This window comes from Astatotilapia calliptera, chromosome 10, assembly GCF_964374335.1.
Source record: "Astatotilapia calliptera chromosome 10, fAstCal68.1, whole genome shotgun sequence".
Lineage (NCBI taxonomy): Eukaryota > Metazoa > Chordata > Actinopteri > Cichliformes > Cichlidae > Astatotilapia > Astatotilapia calliptera.
In genome coordinates this window covers 5,365,749-5,389,016 of record NC_137431.1, presented here as the reverse complement: position 1 = coordinate 5,389,016, position 23,268 = coordinate 5,365,749, and the positions used below count along the sequence as shown (strand labels likewise).

The following is a 23,268-nucleotide window of genomic DNA, read 5'->3' as shown; positions in this document are numbered from 1 at the left end:
CCAACGGATTTTGAAGGGCTGGACTGCTGAATGATGGAGAGGAGGACACTTCCACGGCCCTTCTGAGGGTGTTCAACTCCGACACCGACAACGAGGATTTCTTTTGTTTTGAAAGTGACAACGAAGGAGAGAAGCGGAGAGTGGATGACGAAGCCATCCTGAGCCTGTTCGTTTCCGACACTGGAGAAGAGGACTTTGGTGGTTTTAGTGCGCAGGAAGATGGTGGTGAATGACTGACTTTTCTTCTTGTTAAAGCCGTGTCACTGCACCTGAGCCTAAAAGGTAGTCCGAATCTATTTTTCTGGTGTGCTATAGGTTACTGTTATGTACTACATGTGCAAATATGTACCCATAACTTGTTTTTCAAAATATTAATAAAAGGGGTGTGTCTCCAAACAGCCATCTCTTTCCTGACAATTCCCTTTGTGCATATTCTCTTACATATGATAAGTCAACATTGAAACACCTGCGGCTTTTAGTCAGGTGCGGCTAATGTATGTACAAAACAGGATTTTCCCCTGATTTTAGCTTGTGCGGCTAATATTCAGGTGCGCTTTGTAGTCCAGGAAATACGGTATATTATATTATTATATGTTGGATAACACCTCCCACCCACTCCATGACATGCTGGTCAGTCACAGGAGCTCGTTCAGTGAGAGACTGAGATTACCAAAAAGCACCACTAAATGACACAGGAAATCTTTCCTGCCTGTGGCCATCTCCCTGTACAACGCATCCACTTAACACACTGTTTGCTGCTACAACTACACATGTTTCTTTTTCAGCTATTTATTTATGAGTGACTTATGTATGTATGTATATATATGTATATATTGTACTATTCTTAGTTAGTGTATTGTCTGTCTTGTCTTAATGTTGGTTTATAATGGAGCACTGTAACAAAAAATAATTTCCCCCAGGGATCAATAAAGTATTCTGATTCTGATTCTGATTACATTTTATGTGGAGTGAATAAATAAAAGTATATTTACGGTGGCCCCTAGAGAAGCACGTAAAAACTCCAAAACATGTACAAAGTCACAAGCAAGTACAAAACACAACAGAAGTGCTCCAGAATGCTAGGCCCAGTGTTGAGCTTTTGTTACCTAGAGGCTACACAAGCCAGCAAGTACCAAGGACCGGATTTGGTGTGTGGTAGTAACAGGTAAATGAAATTTTTTTTTAAATTATTTGAATATATATGAGTGCTTGTGTATAAATACACAAACATTACACATATGCTTTCAATCGCGTAATTTAAGTGATCTAGGTAGCTCTGTTTTGAAGTTCAGTTAACGCTAGAAATGTGTTTTGGAGTTTGTACGTGTTTTGTCTCTAGGGGCCACTGTATATATTTATATATAAACATATATAAATAAAACCACCATTTTTTACATTAGTAATTCCTTTTGTGCATAATTTTATATTGTTGTTAATAATAAATTAATTAAAGCAACAAAACAACCTGAAGAGCCGGTTCAGAGCCAAATCCTTCTACCACCTGCCGCTGAATCAGAGACTTCCTCTCAGACCGTGTACAGAGAGTTAGAGTGGGGCCTCATCTTTCCTCAGCCCTCAGCCTCAACACCGGCTCTCCACAAGGCTGTGTACTGAGTCCCCTACTGTACACTCTGTACACACATGACTGTGTTAGTTCCCACCCAGACAACACAGTCATCAAGTTTGCAGCGCAGCACACACCACAGCACACATAAAGGCACTCCAGAGGGTCATCAATATGGCCCAAAAAATCACTGGACATCCTCTTCCCTCCCTGAAGGACCTGTACAGCACTCGCTGTCTCAAGAGGGCACTCAGCATCCTACGGGACTGCACACACCCAGGACACCGGGTGTTTAAGCTGCTGCCGTCTGGCAGGAGGTTCAGGCTGCTGAGGTCCCGAACAAATAGACTCAAGGACAGCTTTTACAACAGAGCAATGGCCCTGATCAATGTAAATAGCTGACCTGACTGGCTACCTCCCTGGACTTTTTTAGGGGGGAGGTAACAATGTTTAAAACAATAACAATAATAATATTTATATTTATAACAAGGTGCAATAATAATTAATGTGCAATATTAACAGTGTGCAATACACATACACTTCTTCTTTTTTATACTAAGTTAATATACTGTGTTGTGTTGTTTGTTGCGTTGTGATGTGTCATATCGTGTCGTGTTGTGTTATATGTAGTGCCAACGTAGAACAGTTTTCCAATTTCATTGTACTACTGTACTATGTATGACTGTGCAATGACAATAAAGAGTTATCTTATCTTATCTTAAAAGAGCCGGCTCTTTCGGTTCCGAACCGGCTCTTCAGGTTGTTTTGTTGCTTTAATTAATTTCTCTAAAAAGGTTCTCTAAAAAGGTTCTCTAAAAAGAGCCGGAAATCCCATCACTAATAGAGACATTCGATTAAATGTGGACAGAGAAAACAAGAAGAAATTGAGATATCTAGAAATAGGTTCAACATTTAAAACCAGTGACAGATGAAGTAAGTAACATTTGTGTGTGACAATAGAGTTTTAAGGGAGTTATTTATGTGGATGTTACTTTGACACATAATGCAAAGGAATTACTTTAAAAACACAACAAGACCCAGCTTAAAAGTGCTCAGATTTGCATCCAGTTGCATATCTGCAGGATGTGCTGGAACAAAACTGGTCCGCATTGGGTTTGCCGTACATACTACAGGACCCAAAGCTCCCAACATTTCAGAGCCAGAGAGCAGAGAACACCCACAGGTCCAGTGTCCAGGGCCCAGTGGGTCACAGTTGCTCTCAAAGTATGAGGGAAACTACACAATATTATTTTGGTGCTTGAGATAATGTGGTTGTTGGTTAAAGAATAGCTGAGAATAATGAGGATTAGAGACTTGGTGATTTTTTGGTTATCATTTCTCAAATGTGCCTGCTGAAGAACATATCCTGATTAAAAGCTACTTCAAAATTCCTGTCTTACTTGGGGGCAAGGTAGTGCCATCTTCTAAGATCTTTAGAACTGAGTAAAATATCTGTTTTATCTGAATTCAGAAGTAGGAGATTAGGGGTTATCCATGACTGTGCTTTATTTAGATTATACATGAGTATATAGTAATAATATAATTAGATTAACTCCAATCGAAGTATTTGTCCTAGCAGAGAACACTGTGGAACTCATGACTAACTGTTACTCCCCATTTACATGCAAAAACTGACTGGAATCAATCAGATAGATATGATTCAAGAGCTCTGACTCTTTATCAATGACGAATAGTTTTGATAGTTTAAAGCAGAAATCTGAAAATGTCAGCTGAAATATGTCTGAAAATAAAACGTTTTTAAAAATCTAAATCATTTTTTAAAGTTAGAAGGTACATATCTATTTGTCTGACTTGTTGAAGCCCCACGTCCCCACTCGTTCCCTTCGGTCAGCTGAGCAGTTGCTGCTTTCGGTCCAGTCACGGCTGAAACTTAGAGGAGACCGAGCGTTCTCTGTTGCCGCGCCGATGCTTTGGAATAACCTTCCTCTCCATATTAGACAGGCTACATCAGTGCCAGTTTTTAAGTCTTTATTAAAAACCTATTTTTATTCCCTGGCTTTTAACTCTGTGGGTAACTGACATTTTTTTATTTTTTTTTTTTAACTTTATTGCTATGTCTGGTTTTATTACTATGTGCATATTGGTATTGTACAGCACTTTGGTCTACCAGGTGTGTTTTTAAAGTGCTATATAAATAAATAAATGATGATGATGATGATGATATCACTCTCCAACACAAGAGATTTGCCATCAAAGCTAAGCAGTCACTGTCATAGTACTGCACTGGTCTGTTGCTGTTTTGGTGTTCCACTCTGCAGGAGCGGATCTAGGAAAATTTTCTTAGGGTGACATGGAAATCAGATGGGGTGGTAAAATCAAAGCCTTTTTTAAAAAGACATACGCAGGTGTTATATATGGCGAAATGATTCAAATGCAATAAGTATAAATATTTCACATAAATATAGTTATAGACTATATAAATATTAATGTTATAGACGATATAGATATAGAAAATTAATTATTTTTTGCAGCCCACATAATTAAACATTTCAGTTACATAACACATGAATTTAGCCAAGGAGAAATAATTTATTTGAAATTAAATAAAAAATCCTTTATTATTGTGGAGGGCCGTGGTCTGCGATGCTGCTGCAGATGAGATGGACTCACCTTCACTGCATCTACAATCATGCCTCACCGGCTTAAAACCTGTACGCTGCTTGTGCTATACTTGTTTTTGGTGCTGATGTGTACAGCTGACAGCAGGAGGGCTGCAGCCGTTGAATGTAGGCTATTGTTACAGCAACCGGGTGATCACTGTAAGGGTGGATCACTCAGAGGCTCACCCCGAGATGGAGGTCGAGGTGCGCGGGGGTCCTGCCTGAGGGCGGCATGCTATCTGAGGGCGGCATGCTGTCCGCTTCGGCACGCAGGCTGCATGGTCGTCTGCCCAGCTGCCTGTGAGCCCCAGCTCACTTCCACTCCTGCTGCGCCGCCGCTGCTTGCCATATGGGTGGCCATCAGGCCAGCTCCCGGGCTTCCGCTGGGGGCGCAGGCGACCGCCAGAGTGGTCGCCTGCGCCTCCACCAGGTGGTGTCGCTGGGCCGGGGCATGGAGCGCCGATTAGTGATGGGTCGTTCGCGAACGCAATGGCTCTTAGAACCGACTCTTTGACGTGAACGACGCGAGCCGGCTCCTTATGGCGAGCCGCCATGTGGTTTTTTTTTTTCTCTCACCCTCTCTCTCTAACTTTTTTTCCGCTTCACTCTGCACGCGAGCCTTGTGCTTTACGCTGGGCAGAGGGGGGAGGGGCGGTAGTTACACACAGGAACAGAGCCAGAGGGAGAGAGAGAGAAAGAGAGCCAGGGACAACAACGTCACATTAGAAAGGTATAGTAATCATCCACAACTATTTTTGGTTGCAGATGATGAAGGATTCAGAAAGTTTATTCATGCGGGCCCATATGACAGAGAATATGAATCTTCTTTTTGTTTTCATATTATAATTTATATTTAATTGTGTTGTGGTTTGCAGTGTTTTGTGTTGTTTCACTTTAAATTTGTAAAAGGAAAAAGCTGAAAATTTAAATAGTTAAAAGTTGAAATGTGAATAGTTGATTTTTGTATTGTATGATTTATTTATTACATTTTATGTGGAGTGAATAAATAAAAGTATATTTACGGTGGCCCCTAGTGTCACGGCGGGGTGCGCCGATGTGTGCGGAAACAGGACCCAAAAGCAGATGATGACGAGGAATAGTAATGATTAACAGAAAAGTGAACCTTTATTGCGATGACGGCAGGAAATGAACCAAGAGACCAAAGCAAACAGGCAAAACACTAAGAAACAAAACACTGAGCTGGCAAAACACTAAGAAACAAAACACTAAAGGTACTAAGACCAAAAACTATAACTATGACCGAGGTGGAAAATAAACAGGCTAAGACTATGACTATGACTGTAACTCTGGTGAGAATAAACAGACGAACTGACAATGGCATGAAGAAAACAAAAGGCTTAAATACAGACATGAGGTGATCAGGGGAAGTGGCGACACATGGGAGAAAACAGCTGACAGACATAAACCTAATGACAGGACCAGGAGAGGAAAGCTAAATACAATGAACAAAGAACACATGACATTGTCAGAATAAAACAGGAAATGACAACACAACTTAACAGACCTAATACGTGATGAAATAAATAGAAAACCCCAAAACATAGAAAACCCAGGAACAATAACTGCCTAAACTAAAGGCAAATAGGAAATAACACAAACTAATAACATATCAAAAAATACAAAGAAAACTCAGAGTGCTGGGTCGGAGACCCAGCCTGTGACACCTAGAGACAAAGCACATACAAACTTCAAATCACATACGAACTCTGAAGCATGTACAAACTCCGAAGCACGTAAAAACTCAAAACATGTACAAAAGACAACAGAAGTGCTCCAGGATGCTGGGCGCAGTGTTGAGCTTTTGTTATCTTGTGGCTACACAAGCCAGCAAGTACCAACGACTGGATTTGGTGTGTGGTAGTAACAGGTAAATGAACTTTTTTTTTTAATTATTTGAATACATATGAGTGCCTGTGTATAAATACACAAACAATACACACATGCTTTCAATTGTGTAATTTAAGTGATCTAGTAGCTCTGTTTTGGAAGTTCAGTTCATGCTAGAAATGTGTTTTGGAGTTTGTTCGTGTTTTGTCTCTAGGGGCCACCGTATATTTAAATGTAAACATATATAAATAAAACCACTTTTTTTTACGTTAGTTATTCCTTTTGTGCATAATTTTATATTATTGTTAATAATAAATTAATTAAAGCAACAAAACAACCTGAAGAGCCGGTTCGGCGCCGAAAGAGCCGGCTCTTTTTAGTGAGCCGAACCGAAAGAGCCGGATCTCTAAAAAGAGCCGGAAATCCCATCACTAGCACCGATGGTCTGGGCCGATTCCCTCGCCTGCTCGCGGGGTGGGGTGAAGCGGGCAATGGGGGTTAGTGGCAGGGCGTGTTCTGCGATGCCGCTGCAGGTTTGGTGGTGGTGAGCTGGGAGAGCGGGAAAGCTGCAGCCGTTGAATGTAGTTACAGCAACCGTGTGATTATTGTAAGAATAAATGATGCGGCGAAGCATGAAAATGCCGTGGTGGCGATCTTTTTTTTTTTGTTAATCTTAAGTGCACGCAAACCAGTAAACAAATTAAAACAAATACTGTTGATAAACTATAATACAAAAATTACAATTAAAATTCTCAACAACAAAAACAATTGGTAAAAATATAATTAATATGTAAACAACTTAATAACCCCGAAAATGTCTAAGTCACGTGACGTGTCGGCGCAACACCGAAACATAAGAGGGGGGTGGGGGGGAGCAAAGTGCCTGCTCTCCGCTGACACAGGAGCAGCGAGTCCAGCGACCTGGCTGTTTCGTTTTTGCCAAAAGCACAGCATAGCAAACAAGCAGAACTCAAAGTAAAGAATCGATCTAACCAGGCTAGTATCGATCCGATACCGATCCCGACTTGGGATAGATACTATCGATATTTGGATTGATCCGCCCACCACTACCAATAAGTATAAAATCCAGAAACCTGCACAACATGGGGCATTTCATTTGCAAACACGAGTCTAACTTACATATCATGCTTTTTTTGTTTGAAAAAATTAAATTGTAACATGCTTAAATTTACACAAAAGTCAGGAATTGGCACTGTCATGAATAAAAATGTAACCTAATTTTTCATGATTTGTTGGGTTAACCCTCTGAGGCCCCAAATATGATGGGCCATTTTTTACTATTTTTGATTTTACATTTATATTTCACCTTCAAATGTTTTTGTTTTCACTTCCCTTGCTTGGTATCCTTCTTTTCAGCTCAACCTCACATATCTGAATTTGCTTTTATTTTCACTGGCATACTGTATTAACACAAGTGACCTGAAATCACACAAAAATATATATAATCATATTAGTAGTTATATTTTTACTGTAAAAACCACAGAAATGTTTAGTAGATTATTTTCATAACTTGAAATGCAAAGATAAATTGTAAATTTTGAAAACCTATGCACACAATGAAGTTTTATACAATTATTTATCTAAAAATGCAGCCAATGCATCTGGCATTTTGTTTGTTTGTTTTTTAAATATAGGCGGCACGGTGGTTAGCACTGTTGCCTCACAGCAAGAAGGTCCTGAGTTCAATTCCAACATCAGGCCGGGGTCTTTCTGTGTGGAGTTTGCATGTTCTCCCCGTGTTTGCGTGGGTTCTCTCCGGGTACTCTGGCTTCCTCCCACCGTCCAAAGACATGCAGCTTGTGGGGATAGGTTAATTGGATAATCCAAATTGCCACTAGGTGTGAACGTGTGAGTGTGAATGGTTGTCTGTCCCTATGTGTTAGCCCTGCGACAGACTGGCGACCTCTCCAGGGTGTACCCCGCCTTTCGCCCTATGACAGCTGGGATAGGCTCCAGCGCCCCCCGCGACCCTGAAAAGGATAAGCGGAAGCGAATGGATGGATGGATGGATGTTTTTTAAATATATACAACAATTTAAAAATACTAGTATAAATAAAATGAGAGAACAATCAGGAGTCACAATAAGATGCTCCACAAATTATTTATGCCACTAAACAAAAAATATTTGTCCAGCCGAAGACTGAGCATACCACAGGGATAAACCCTGCAGGCCTGACAACATGTGTTATTCCTCATGTTTTCCACCGGCAGACAGTGTTTACACTGCAGTCTGCCTTTGTGACATGCATTAGTACCCTACATTAGTACCCTCACTGACACAACCATTAGTGATGGGAATTCCGGCTCACTAAAAACTCTTTCGGCTTCCAACCAGCTCTTCAGGTTGTTTTGTTGCTTTAATTAATTTATTATTAAAAACAACATAAAATTATGTACAAAAGGAATTACTAATGTAAAAAAAAAAACGTGGTTTTATTTATATATGTTTATATATAAATATATACAGTGGCCCCTAGAGACAAAGCACGTACAAACTCCAAAACACATTTCTAGCGTTAACTGAACTTCCAAAACAGAGCTACCTAGATCACTTAAATTACACAATTGAAAGCATACGTGTATTACAAGCACTCATATATATTTTCAAAAAATTAAAAAAAAATGTTCATTTACCTGTTGCTACCACACACCAAATCGCTGGTACTTCCTGGCTTGTGTAGCCACTAGGTAACAAAAGCTCAACACTGGGCCTAGCATTCTGGAGCACTTCTGTTGTGTTTTGAACATGTTTTGGAGTTTGTACGTACTTTGTCTCTAGAGGCCACCATAAATATACTTTTATTTATTCACTCCACATAAAATGTAATAAATAAATCATATAATACAAAAACCAACTTTTAACTATTTAAATTTTCAGCTTTTTCCTTTTACAAATTTAAAGTGAAACAACACAAAACACTGCAAACCACAACACAATTAAATATAAATTATAATATGAAAACAAAAAGAAGATGCACATTCTCTGTCATATAGGCCTGCATGAATAAACTTTCTGAATCCTTTATCATCCGCAACTGAAAATAGTTGTGGATGATTACTATAATGATTAATATAATGTGACGCTGTTGTCCCTGGCTCTCTTTCTCTCTCTTTCCCTCCAGCTCTATTCCTGTGCTACTTCGAGTGTAACTCTCGCTCAATGGCTTTTGTTGCTGGCACTCCCAAAACTTAAAAAAAAAAAAGCATTTTCTAAGGAGCCTGGAAACGAAAGGTGTCTGGACTTCTTTAAGTTGCTTGAAGAAGTTCAACCTCTCATCCAAGAAGCTTCTTCACTTCGACGGTCAAATGGTGGAGAGTCCCAGATTTAAGCCCTATGGGAGTGTCCCACCAAGAGGGACAATGGACCCCCTAATGATCCTCTACCTTAATCACACGAGGCAATATGTGAAAACAGGTGTAGGTCACAATCAGCCAAGGTTTTGGGTGAACTCATTGTGAAACCCTACCCCCACCCTATCATGTGATTTCCTGAGGTCAGAAGGCATTAAGGCGTCTGGGAAAGGGATCTCAAAACTGGATTATAGATGGCAAACAGTTGGTGTCGTGAGCCAACTCCTCTGTTCAAAGAGGGTCATTCACAGTGAATGGCTTCTTTTCACTCCTCTTTCAAACCATCTGTCTTCTCTGTCCAAAATGTGAACACTGGTGTCCTCGAAGGAGTGACCTTTGTCCTTTAGATGCAGATGGACCACTGAGTCTTGTTCAAAGAGGGTCCAGGAGGATCTCTTCCCCTTTCCACGGGTGTTGCTGGGCTCAAAGTGTTAATGCTATCCTATTTTAATAAACAACACTGCCATATGCAAAACTAGGGTGGCACAAGCCACCCCATGCCACCCCTCTAGATCTGCCCCTGCCACTCTGTCCAAATCTAATTTGGATTATGTAGGTAGGTATGACCGACCTCTTGCCACCAAGATGGTCCATTCCCTCAGTAATCCATTATTAGAGAATTCACCACTTCAACTCACCCACCTGCCAAACTTTCTACGACTGTGTCGACTATTGGTTTGTATCAAACAAACCAATAGTCCCACTCTAGGTAATTCAGTAAGAATACTGAATTAACTAAGTGAGTTGCCACACTCACCTCAAACGTATTCCTTTGAGAGAGAGAAATAAAAGCTCTGGAGCCTCCTGTTCCCATAATGCAAACAGTCACCAGGAATTCCCTCGCCTGACATGCTCATCTGTGTTTACTTGTTGTTTTGCAATAAACCTTTTCAACATTGAGTTCTTCTCCACTTTGCTTTCTTGCCCTCTTGGCTTACAACAGATGAACTGAAGTTTATCTGCTACCAAGTAAGCAAACAATTCAGTTTTTCATGAAAGCCTTATTTTTATGCATGGCCTGGCCTTTCGTCCTCCACAATGGAAAATGGGTATCACATTAGCCAGCTCCTAATTTTATCAGTTCTTCAGTCGGCTTTAAGTCATCAATATCATTTCAGCCAGATGTGACTCATGGGCTGTAAATTTGACACCAAGCCCCCAGTTATAATGCTGTATGTGTGCCAGTTAGTGTTGGACCTGCGTAACAACAAAATAGTGTGCTGCTTTTTACAAAAGGATCTCTGTATGTCCGTCAAAGGCATTCACTCTAGTAAACTGCAAGTAATTAGTTTCTGAATGGAGTCACTGTAAGGCCATGTTATTGTTTCACTGCCTCCATGAACTGGATGCTGTTTCACCCAAAAAGCAAAAGCAGAGTTCTGTCTGAAAAGCCTAGATAGTGTCTTCATCAAATACTGAAAAAAACTTCCAGATTATTTTAATGAGATCTTTATTTTTTGAATCTGATTAATCTGTTGCCTGAAGAGATTGCATTCAGCTGTATAGGTCAGGTCTGGCAGAAATGGGCAGTTGGGTGGAATTCTGCCCGCTTTGGCTGTGTTTCTGTAGGGCAGTTAGCAAAATGCTGTCCATTTTTTTTCAACTTTACAAATTTGTTTTACAATTAAGATATGTAGCTCCTCATGAAATAGCACAGTTGTGTTCAAGAACACAACTGGAAACGAAAGGCGTTTCCATCAAAATTTAAAAAAGAAAACAGAGGTGTCATTTAAATATGTTGTGATATTTGAAACTAGTTGCCCTAAGTTACCTTAAACACTCTGGCCAGTGTTTATCTGGAGTAATTACCCTGTTAGGTCACGACGTCTGTACGCATGATCTAAAATACTTTTGAGGATGCTGTAAAACTGCGAAAGAAACACAAATAGTTTAAAGAGTCACTGAAATGTCACTTCTGTAAACTCCACCCACACTGCGTGAACACTCAGCAGTAAAGGAACAAAACATATGAAGATTCTCTGCAAGGGAGTTCTAACAACATCGCAATTGACAGCTTCATATTATATACTCGCCTGTCAGAATTTTACAAAATGCGCAGCAGAAGTTAACGGTTGACAGCCCCAGAGGCTCTGAAACCATCCTTCTCCTTTGTGATTAAAGTTGTGTCTGAAGATGAAGAACATCTTGAGGTCAATTCAGAACGTGATGATTCTGATTATGAACTAAATGAATTAATGTAGGAACTACTATTCATATCAAGGCAATCACATCAAAAAATGGTGAAATATAGTGGTCTTCATCATCAAATCAGGTGACAGAGCACGCTTTAGAGTTTATTCAAAAAGGTACTAATATCTGAACATCCAAAGAGAAGTTGCTATTTGGACTGAAATGCCTTGTTGAGAAAGGTCTGGTTGGAGATGGCACCTCTTTAGAATTATGTTGAGCATAAACACTTATCGAATGTGATATGTATATATCACATGTATATACGTATGGCTTAACAATAACATTCCCGACACTGCCATTCAACTCGTTAGCATGCTTCCAGGCAGACAGAGCTCTCGCCGAAGGGGTTAAGGCTTGTGGAGGGGGATTCTGTGTTTACATCAACGATGCCTGGTGTCACGATGCTGTTGTCGCTTGCAAACACTGTTCACCACTGCTGGAACTTATGATCATAAAGTGCAGACCGTTCTACCTACCCCGGGAATTTTCAGCCATACTGTTTGTTGCTGTCTATATCCTTCCTTGCTCCAATAACAACAACAGGAGTGAGGCCCCAAAAGTTGATTCTGTTCATCTGGACGTAGTGTTTTCATTGGAAGAAACGCTTTATCGCTCATCAACGTGACTTCTTCAGGAGTGAAGGACTGAATGAACTGTATCAGCATGTCAGTGAGCAGCAGACGGCCCACTCAGATGCGTTTCTTGTCCTGGCAGGCGATTTCAGTAATGCAGACCCAAAAACTGTGCTTCCTAAACTACACAAACATTAAATTTCCTATACGGGGGAAACAACATGCTGGATAATGTTTTCACTACCCAGAGAAGAAATTACAAAGCCCTCCCCCTCCCCTACTTTGGTGCCTGTGATCACATCACTGTTATGCTAATGCCAGCATGCAGGCTCCTGGTCAAAGTCACCAAACCACTTTGTAAGCAGGTGAGTGTGTGGCCAGAAGGGTCCTTAGAGGCACTGCAAGACTGTTTTTCCACCATATACTACTAATACAGACTACTAATACTTTAATAATCCCCAAGGAAATTATGTGGGTTACAGTCACTCCAAGACAATAACACACTAAACTAATTAAATAATACAATATATTACAAAGTTTACAAATTTAAGAAATAGCACTAATATAAACAAATCGCTCAATTATAAATATCAAGAATATTACTGAGATGAGAATCTTACACAGGTAAAATATACATGATTGACATTTATCACTAACCCAGCGGTCCCCAGGCCACGGACCCGTACTGGTCCGTGACTCATTTGGTACTAGGCCACAACAGTTGAGACTCGGGTATGAAATTTATGGTTTTCAGTCTCAATTTTTTTTAATCATTTTCATCATTAACTCAGTGTCCCTGGGTCTTTTCCCGTGTGTTATGAATAAATCTTCTTCTTTTTTGGTAACAGTACTGGTTTTATTTTGTTGTATTTATCTGCGACACCTTAAAGACCGGTCCGTGAAAATATTGTCGGACAACCTTTTTTTGCGGGGACCGCTGCTAACTTGTGAACTTTATGTGAAATGTATTATTTTACAGTAGAGCATGTGCAAAAGGGTGTAACTATCGTAGTAGTGTAAACACGTGTTTAGAGTGTATTAGACGGAGGAGATGTACAGGGAGATGGCCAAGGAGAGGAATGATTTCATGTGTCATTCAGTGGTGCTTTTAGTAATCTCAGTCTCTCACTGAACGTGCTCCTGTAAATAGCCAGCACATCATAGAGTGGGTGGGAGGTATTATCCAGCATTGTCCTTATCTTGGACAACATCCTCCTCTCAGACACCACTCTAAGGGAGTCCAGCTCCATCCCCACAACATTACTGGCCTTGCAGATCAGTTTATTGAGTCTGTTAACATCTGCAACCCTCAACCTGCTGCCCCAGCAGGTTGAGGGTCGTTCCTCTTCCTCTTCTTTTCTCTTTTTTCTGAACTGAGGACCTGATGGCTTTGAACTTTTCTTGTCCATCTTCTGTTGGTTTTAATTTTTCACTCCAGTATGAACACCCATCCCTCAACCCAAGGATCACCACATAACCTAACACACCTACACCTTAGTTCACAGATTCACTTTGTCTAGGGTGCATTTTTGAGATTTCACACAACCCAGGATTCAAATCATGAATACATAATGGACTTGGATTTACAACATTATAAATGAAATGTGCTCTATGTGGAAGCAGCCCCCCCCTCCCCTTTCGACAGGTTGTGTGTGAGACTTTAAATCATCAAACTGTAAATTTTAAATTGTTATTGATCCCTTTACCCCGAGTCCTAAAGTGTATATTTATTTTCTTACTCTTCATATATATATTGTTTGTTTACTTGCACTGCTGTAACTGGAGAATCGTCGTCTCGTCTCTCTATATACTGGACTGTAGCGGAGATGACAATAAAGTTTACTTTGACTTCAGCAGCAAGCAGGCGCACCGAGGGCTCTCACGCTCACTTTTCGTGTATAGAATTTCAAAAAAACATCGGTGCAAATTATAAGTCTGTATTATGTCTGGTGTTTTCGTGTTTGTTGGTTTGTTTTTATTTTGTTTTATTTTGGTTATCAGATGCTGCTCCGGCCGGTCAGAGAATCCCCCCGCCGCCTCGCCCCCTCCTCTCTGCACCGCAAGCAGCAGGCGCACTTCGCAAACGAAGGGTGCCCCTACTTCCACTAAATGGGCAATAGAAAACCGATCGGTGCCTATGCCATTCCCAATATGCACTGGCTGACGTCGGGGCAACATGAGTACAATCTTTTTTTAATTTATTTTTTGCCAATACCCATGATGCCGCCCCCCACCACGATGCCGCCCCGGGCAACCGCCCGTGTCGCCCGTATCTAAAACCGCTACTGACCCAAGGTGAGGAATATGATTTCTTGTGGAAGCAAATCCCAATATGAGAAATTCACACACGTAGGGTAAAAGTTTTGGATTTTGGATTTAGTTTAGACTAATCTGCTGAAGACTAACCCATGTGGTGGAGAGCCTATCTTGGCAGACCCCTGGATTTTAAACCCCTGATCACTGCTAGTATCTCATGATCCGGCTCTAGGCCTGCGCACAAATCCCAGGAAGTGCAAGCTGCATCCTTCGCAAGTCATGACCTTTCTGGGCAAGTCCCTGGACTCCATTACGGCCTCTGTGTCCCTCACTGCAGAATGACGACAGGTTCTCAGGCCATGACTAGGCCAGTTTCGACTCCGCTCTCGGGTCAGCTGGGGATTGTGCCTACACCTCATGAGCTGCATGGCCAACACGATGCAGGTGGTACCACTGGCGCTCCTGCACATAAAACAATTCAACATCCTCTACTGAACCTGGGTCTGTTCCTCACAGGCTACAGTGGTGGTCTTCCGAGGGCTCCACTGGGCTCTCAGTTGGTGGAGGGACCTGTCCAATCTGGAACAGGACCTGTTGAATAAGTCCAGTAACTAGTTAATTTCCACAAACACCTCCCCAGTAGGGTAGGATGCCTGCAGTTCCAACAAATTGATCTAGCGGAATGCCCAGAACCCAGTCCACAAGACCCTATGGACCTCATGGACCAGCTTCTGCCTCGACTTCAGGGGATCCATGTTATCATCGGGATGGACAGCACGGTTGCGGTGCTGCCCAGGCCCTTGCCTCTCTTTTACAGGACAGGCATGTGGCAGTGGGACAGGGGTGACCTTGCTCCGCTTCCGTTAAGCCCCTCTCAACATGAGATGTTGAGGGCCCTGGCACGGAAATGGCTCTGAGCTCAGGGTAGCAAGTGGTCAACAAGATCTGGCCCTACTTCCAGAGGGCGAGGACGGTCTCTTTGCCTCCAGGGAGTAAACACACAGACGGAGGCCTGGTGGCCCCTCTGGCCCCACATGCCCTGATTTTCAGCCATCCCGCTGCTTTTGGACAGAGGGACCTCCTTGGATACGTAATAAAGCAATAAACCTTTCAGCCTGCTCAGATTTGAAGTTTCATTTTTTGCTGTAGAAAGAAGTTTTCTTCCCACGTAGAGTGTACAGCAGACACTAATGTTTTTGTCACTTTTTACAGACTAAAACTGTTATGGTCCTTGTGCCTGGCCCAGTGTGGCCACAAATGTTTTTGTTTTTGCTCTGTCTTTTCTCTCCCTTCTCCAGCTCGATTTGCTCTCCTTCTCTCCTGTCTCTCTGCCTGGCTCAGATTGAGCTCCCACCCTTGGCCCCAGCACCTGCAGCTGATCACCTGCAATTCTGCATTTTTTTGCTGGCTCTTCTTAAGGCAGGGGCGCTGAGCAACTCGTCGCTGGAATATTGAGCAACTCCAGTTAGTATTGCCCGGCTCTGCAGAATTCAGTCGTTTCTCATTGTAACCCTCGTTTCTTTGACTCCTGAGCGTTAGAGGAGATGCTTGATGTGGAGTTTGTGTGGACGAGGAGTGGCGCGAGTGTGAAGGCTTTGTGTTTCCCAGACCCTGATAGTCGTACTCTCTCCCACACTACATATTATTGTTATTATTAGCCATTGTTGATCTACACACGTTTGTTGCTGCCACGAAATTGCACATTCTTATGTCATTGTCATGAGACACTCTCACAAACAAAATCACGACATTTTATTAACGCAGTAACGCAGCTTGCTTATGGGAAAGCAATAGTAATCTACTTTTTTTGCTATAGTAATCCCTTACATTACTCGTTACTTGAAAAAAGTAAAGGGTTTACAGTAACACGTTACTGTCTATCTCTGAGTGAGTCACTGTTCCACCCCTTCCCTGCAGAGCTCCAGCTGATGGCCTTATCCCTGAGAGGGAGAAGCTCCACGCATTAGGGCTGCCTGCCCCAGTCGCCTGTACAATGCACGAGTCTCGCCCACCATTCAATGGGGCTGGGGACTGTTTACTTCCTGGTGCGCGGTCCAGGGGTTGGAACCCATAAGGCTACAGTGCATGATATCCTGTAGTTTCTGCATTCTGCAATCCACAGGGATTTTTGACAGACAGGAAAGGGATGGTCTTCCGGCCCAACGCAGCTCCTCTGCCAAAAGCCCTGTCCCAGTTCCACCTATCCCAGTCAGTTGAGCTACGATCGGCTTCCCTTAAGGGCTTGGACTGGTAGGTGGCTCAGTGGCAGGCACCCCTGTGCCCCAGTTGTGCCTTGGCGGCATACATCAGGCTGATTAGGAGGAAAGACCAGCTGTTTATTGTCCTCTGGTATCCAGGGAAGACCCCTGTCTTGGTCTTGGTTGTCCCACTGGGTTTTAAAGGCCATTCAGCAAGTTAATCCCTCTACAGGGCTCCCCTTCCCTCTGGAGTGCGTGCCCACTCCACCCCGTTTGGCATTGTCAAGGGGCCATTTTTGATGTGACAACATGGTCATTGATCGACCTTTACTGGATATACATTCCCCGTACATACAGTGTTGCCAACTCCTCAGTAAGGAAAATCGCTATCCTAAAAGTCGCTAGAAGTCGCCAAATGACGTCATCGCCTAATTTGCATAATTGGTCATGCTAATCTAATTGTAACCTATGTTGTTGGAGAGAGAAATAACATCGTGGAAGAGACATAAAGTGAGTAAAAAACGTCCTAAATGCATTTAGAGTTTATTTAGAACTACAAATTAAATTTCTTTTAGCAATTATTGTTTTTTTAATGTCACAATTCCAACCCTGCTCCTTTACCCGGGCTTGGACTGGCAAAAGTGACCCGAAATAGGCACTCTGGTGGAGTTACTTTGTGTGTGTGTGTTTATAAGTAGTTTTAAACCTTGTGATCCACAAAATAGCATAAGAGTAAAAGAAGAACTGACTGCGTTACAGCACCCGCTGCTTGTTGAGAGTAAAAGCGATACGCACTTTCACGTCATTTTTTAGCGACTTTTTTTCTAAAAAAAGGGGTCTGAAAACTCGCTAAATATAGCGACAAAGTCGCTAAGTTGGCAACACTGCGTACATATGCAATACGTAACGGAATGGAGAGAGAGTCTCTCAGAGAACTAGCCACATGTTCTGTGTTCACATTTGTAAATCTGCAACACTCACAAAATACAGATACTTGGTTAACAAAGTACTGTTTCAAAGGCGCTTGTAATTAATATTTTTTATATAATCAACAGTACTAATTGAACTAATTATAATTAATGTCAAACTACAACCTAAACATGTAATGCAAACAGTGGTTCTGATATAATAATATAATATATAATATATTTATTTAAAGGCAACAATTATATTGGTTCATCATAAGGCAACTTAATAAACTAAAAAGAAATTGATATGTAAACATAAATACTTCTAATTATCTCATTAATTCAATATAAAAAGCCTTGACATAAATGAAAAACAAAAAATCCGTGTAAGAATCATGTTAATTTAACAATTAAAAATGTGCAGTTGTAACATAGAAAACTAATGTTGACTAAAGAAAACGTTCTTGCAATGACTGTTTGGGGTGAGGGGGGAAGACAGGACTATTGCAGTGTAACTGAGGGAGGCTTCAGGGTCACCGGATCCAGCCCAAGCTATGTGCTTTGTAAAAAAGGAAAGCTTTAAGCTTAATCTTAAAGGTTGAGTGGGTGTCTGTCTCCAAAATCTCTCTTTGTTGTCCCTGTCAGTAGGGTTAGGGTCAAATAAAGTTTTAGGACATAATAAATTATAGTAGTCCATCCAAGAAGTAATAAATGCTTAAACTAATTTTTCAGCCTCACTCCGAGGCAGATGTTTCTAATCTTAGAGATATTGCAAAATGGAAGAAAGCAGTCCCACATATTTGTTTAATATGCATGATAAATGACATATCCTTAAGGGAAGCATGTATAGTCTAGACAGACTTGGTCCTTGCTATGAACCCTGTGGAACTCCATAATTAACCTTACTGTGTGAAGGGGGCTAGCCATTATCAAGAACAAATTAGAGTCTATTATATGTAATTTAAACCACAAAAACAGCTTTAGGAGTTAATTCTTTTACATTTTGAGAGAAGCCAATTGAGTCTAATAATATATTAAATTTGTGTTGAGGTTTTCAATCTTTTGGGTGTTGATTCATTGAAACTAACATAGTCATCCTGCTGTAACCACGTTTTTGTAAGACATAAAATCAATATATGGTGATCAGTTAATTAATTTACTAACAGGGACTTAGAAGAGGGAGACGCGCAATAACATTCAAAATGTGAAACCAAGACTAGACTAATTGACTAAATTGGGAAAACTAAAGCAAAACAAACACACAAAATGCAAGGAAACCAAGACGAGGGAAGTAGACCATTACGCGGGAGACACTGGGATAATACAACACCTGACAAAGGACAGCAGAAAACAGAAACAATATAAGCAAGAGTAATTAGGGAGAGTGGACACACACGCCGGACAAAGGTGGAATGAGTTGACCTGACAACACAGAGGAAGCAAAACTACACAGACTGAACAGAGGACGGGACACTGTCAAAGTATAACAGGAAATACCAAGACACAGACTAATTCACACAACATGACACAGGGAACGGGAAGAAAGAACACTCAGGGAAACTAGATGGACTTGGAAGACAACGGGAGGAGACACATGACGGGCTGGGGAGAAAGTACATGAAGCAGGGTAGACGTGGAAGATTATGTAAATCACAAGGGAGACGAGACAGAGGGAGACACGAGCATAATTTAAGAGACATACACAGAGGACAAGACAGACCTACACAGGAAACAGGGAATGACACATAAACAAGCAAACACGCATGATGGGATAACCTAAAACATAACTCAGACATGCTAACAGTAAACACTAGAACTTAACATTTCTCTACTACAGCAAAATAGGAATTAAAATACAAAAACCACTCAAAATGCTGGGTCACTGATCTACACAGTTAATCACATTGAGTTAAAAGCAAACGTGTTTCTTAATAGAGCTATATTAAATTAAAAATTAGTTGATCAAGCTGCTTCTTGTGACATTTTTTAGGACATTCTGGTCGGTCTGTGGCAGAGGTGTCCAAACATACAGCCCGTGGGCCAGTCTGCTGGATAAATTTTGAAAGTAAAAGTTCATAAAAGTCGGAGGAAATCGGACAATTCATGGAGAAAAAAAGGAAATCAAGTGATGGAATTACAGCGTCAGGAATGGCTGCAGGATCTTGCATTTCTGATGGATATTACAGAGCACTTGAATATTCTGAAGAAAATGTTCCAAGGCCGCAAAAAAGTTGTCACACAGTTTATGAGAGCATACATGACATTCAAACTGAAGGTGACTGTAACAAACCCACAGTAGACCCGGGTGCACGTTCATGCTTTGCAGCCTGGTTGCTTGTTCACACAACTCAGCTGCAGCATTCCAGCTGCCAGCCATACACCAAAAACAACAACAACAACATGATAGAACCCCATTTAGTCTTTTGTCCCGGGGAGACGTGATTGTGGATGCCCGGCAGGTGCGTTCACCTACCCTGCAGTGGCGCCCCGCCACACTGACTTTGTGGGAGACACAGCTGTCAAGTGGTGACCCTGCACATTTCCCTTGCCTAAGAAAGGTATGTGTAAAAGGGATTAATGATGACATGAAATAGTATAAAGAAGAGATTTCAGGATTGCTGTGTGAGTTTGAGAAACGGTTTTAGATCTTTGGTGAATTCGAGACAGAATTTGCAGTTTTTCGCTCAATCTAAATGCAAAGATAGTCATCACAGGTTCGAAGAGTGACGTTCCAGATAGTTTCAGCCAAAAAAAAAAAAAAAGTAAACAAAGCCAGCAACAGAATGAGTTTTTCAGCAAGGCATATTAATAATGTAACACTATCCTCTCTCACACAGTCACAGTGACACACACACACACATACCATAAATTCTGTAAACAATTTTCTGACCAAAACACAACAACACAACACTTTTCAAATTCAACATAGCTGTCTCTATCAATACTGACAGTCAAATAGCTGATTCTGATACGGGTATGTAGAGAATACATATGAAATTGAACCAGGGCAATACTTTAAAAAGACATGTATATTCAGCAAAACCCAGCTCTGGATGAATAAAGTGGGGAAAGAAGTATGGTGGGGGGCGTTTGTGGGATGAGTTTTTTGTTGTTGTTGTTTTTTATGCACTATCCAGTAAAGCTATATCATATCAGCAATGATGTATTTTTTTTATATTTATATTTGTATCTTTTTAACACACACACACACACACACACACACACACACACACACACACACACTTTTTGTTGTTGTTTTTGTTGTTGCTTGTTTGTTTATGTATTACATTATTTCCACATACACAATAATCCAATTAACATCAGGGCAAGTGAGGCGAGCAGTGCCTGTCAGATGAAATCTAAAAATAGATATTGATTAAAACATATCACAGTGAAAGAAATCTCTGCCCTTTTATCTCAACTAACATTCTGACATAAACCTTTTCTCATGCTATTTGCATCTACCATTTAAGATCTCTTGACATCTGCAGTAAATTGCTGCATATGTTCTATGGTCTGTGGTGGCAAATCTGCTTTTTTATTCTGCAGTGTGCTGGGGAGGCAGCATCGGAAACAAGGATGCAAAGAGGCTGGACAAACAGAGATACAGATTTCATTCAGCTATGGTTTAAAAAAATTTTTTTAAATCTTTTTTAAAAGCTAATGTAAAGCCAGTGACAGTAATATTTGATGAATAACTGTAATGTGATTCTTCTATTTAAAGAAATGCATTCTGATTATTCTGGTGTGCCAGAGAGAGGTTTCTTTAAAATGTTGTAGAACCTAAAATGATTTTTTTTCTTAATAAAATGCAAATGCACTTAGTCATATATCACATATTTCCCCTGTCAAATACCTCGCATAATCCAGTTCACATAATCCCTTTGAGGGGGGAAAAACATTTCTCTCACTACAGGTGCTTTGGGAGCATATTTGCATTTTGAGATGTCAGGCTGATTTAACATAATTTTACTACATCACGTTTCCTGACATCACAAGGAAGTTCAGTCAGTGGGACCATGTCCAGGGTTCGCTGACAGGAAAGTGTCATGTGTCAACGCACTAAAAAACTACATGTTTGCCTAATACCCCTGCAGCTATTTAAGACACTCTAAGACAACAACAACTTCTGCAGTCTAATAATACTGCAGATCCACTCCAAACATCTCCAAACATTAAAAATATTGACGTCTGCATACATTCTTTGGATGTACTAATTATTTCAGCTGAACAAATATAAAAAACAAACACAAAAAATGTAATTTTATTGGTGAGTGTAAAAAAAATTCTCTGTTCAACTCAGTCTTATACGTGTAAAGAATCATAAGTGTCTGTGGTGGAGGGAACTTTTTCGCTCTTTGTGCATGAGTATTCTTGAAGGAATGCAGGAATTTTTTTTCTAAATTTCTGATCTTTAGACTTCCACATAAAAAAACCTTACAAAAAGTTTTACTGACAGAATTTATTGACAAAGATGAGTAAGAAAGCAAGAGAGAAAGGGGCTATGACTGAACAGTGGACACCTGTGTGTTGACAGGAATAGGAAAGCCACATAAAAAACAGCAGCATGTAAAGACATACGGAAAACTGGAGAAAAAGAAGGTGCCTTACCTGGGAACACAAGCGCAGCAAACACCCATGACAGGATGATGAAGCATACCGAATTATACATGCTTCCCAAACAGCGCTGATTCTGATCTCTTTGGTTCTTATGTAGACACTCTTTTTGTATCTTCCGACAACAAAGCTTTCAGAAAGCTGCCCACTTTGCTTTTTTTCCCCTCTGCCTTTTCTTTGACTGTCAGTCAGAATAGCTTTTCATCCCCATTTGCAGGTTGTACTGAAGATTCACTGCAAATACTAGTTGGCGCCCTCATGTAGGGAGGCAGTGAGAGAGAGAGAAAGAGAGAGGCTGGTTCTTCAAGCAATGATCGCTCTCCCCCTCTTCCTCATACTACAGCGCATACAAGGATCACTACTCTACAAGACTGGGTGAAGAGGGGGGGGGGGAGGACAGCAGCCTCTGCTCATCCATAATTGGCTGATACATCTGCCGATCAACAGCACTCAGTTGTAGCTCCGTGGGGTTTGTATTTCCTCACTTTGAATCTTCTATCCCCAGTTCTTTTTTCTTTTTATGAAATAATCAGAGTAGATTAAAATATAAAGATAAAAAGATAAGATGAGATATTTACAAAAAAGGATAAAAGATAATAAAGGACTGCTATTTAATACATAAAAAACAAAGCTGCCTCCACATGAAAAAGGTAATCTGGGAGTGGGTAATCTTGGATGCAGTATCTTCAAGAAATGTGATGTTATATTTCAAGTGATGTGACATTTATTTGAATGAGGGGCCATAATGCATACAAAAGCATAGCCAGACAAAAATGACCCTTCAAGATATGCTCCATAAGCGTTGTATTTCTCTATATAATTTTATGAATTTAAGATTTGTTGGAAATATGTGGCTCTGCGGAGGTCATCTATCGTCCATATTGCCCTTCCCCTAGTCTTCATCTACAAGCTTCTATCATTGTTCTATGGCTATGGCTATTGTTCTACAGCTCAATGCTACAGTTTGTGTATTTTGAAGCTCTATAGTAAGTTTGGTTGGTTCAAGGTCAGATCACATTCTCTCCATAAGTTCAATCGGAGGACCACATTGAGTAAAACAACCCTTGTGTAGGTACATGTGCAATTACCATTTTCAAATCTACACACATTTAATCCCTCACA

General features: G+C 40.9%; 1 protein-coding gene across 1 annotated transcript in view; it reads right to left on the bottom strand.

The window, feature by feature from the left end:
- Nucleotides 1-22,465, bottom strand: part of opcml (opioid binding protein/cell adhesion molecule-like) — a 445,347-nt gene extending 422,882 nt beyond the window's left edge. The window contains exon 1 of the mRNA XM_026181472.2: nucleotides 22,141-22,465. Within this exon, the coding sequence (XP_026037257.1) occupies nucleotides 22,141-22,201 (61 nt within the window). The 5' untranslated portion in view covers nucleotides 22,202-22,465. The remainder of the gene's footprint in view (nucleotides 1-22,140) is intronic.
- Between the last annotated feature and the right edge of the window lie 803 nt (nucleotides 22,466-23,268).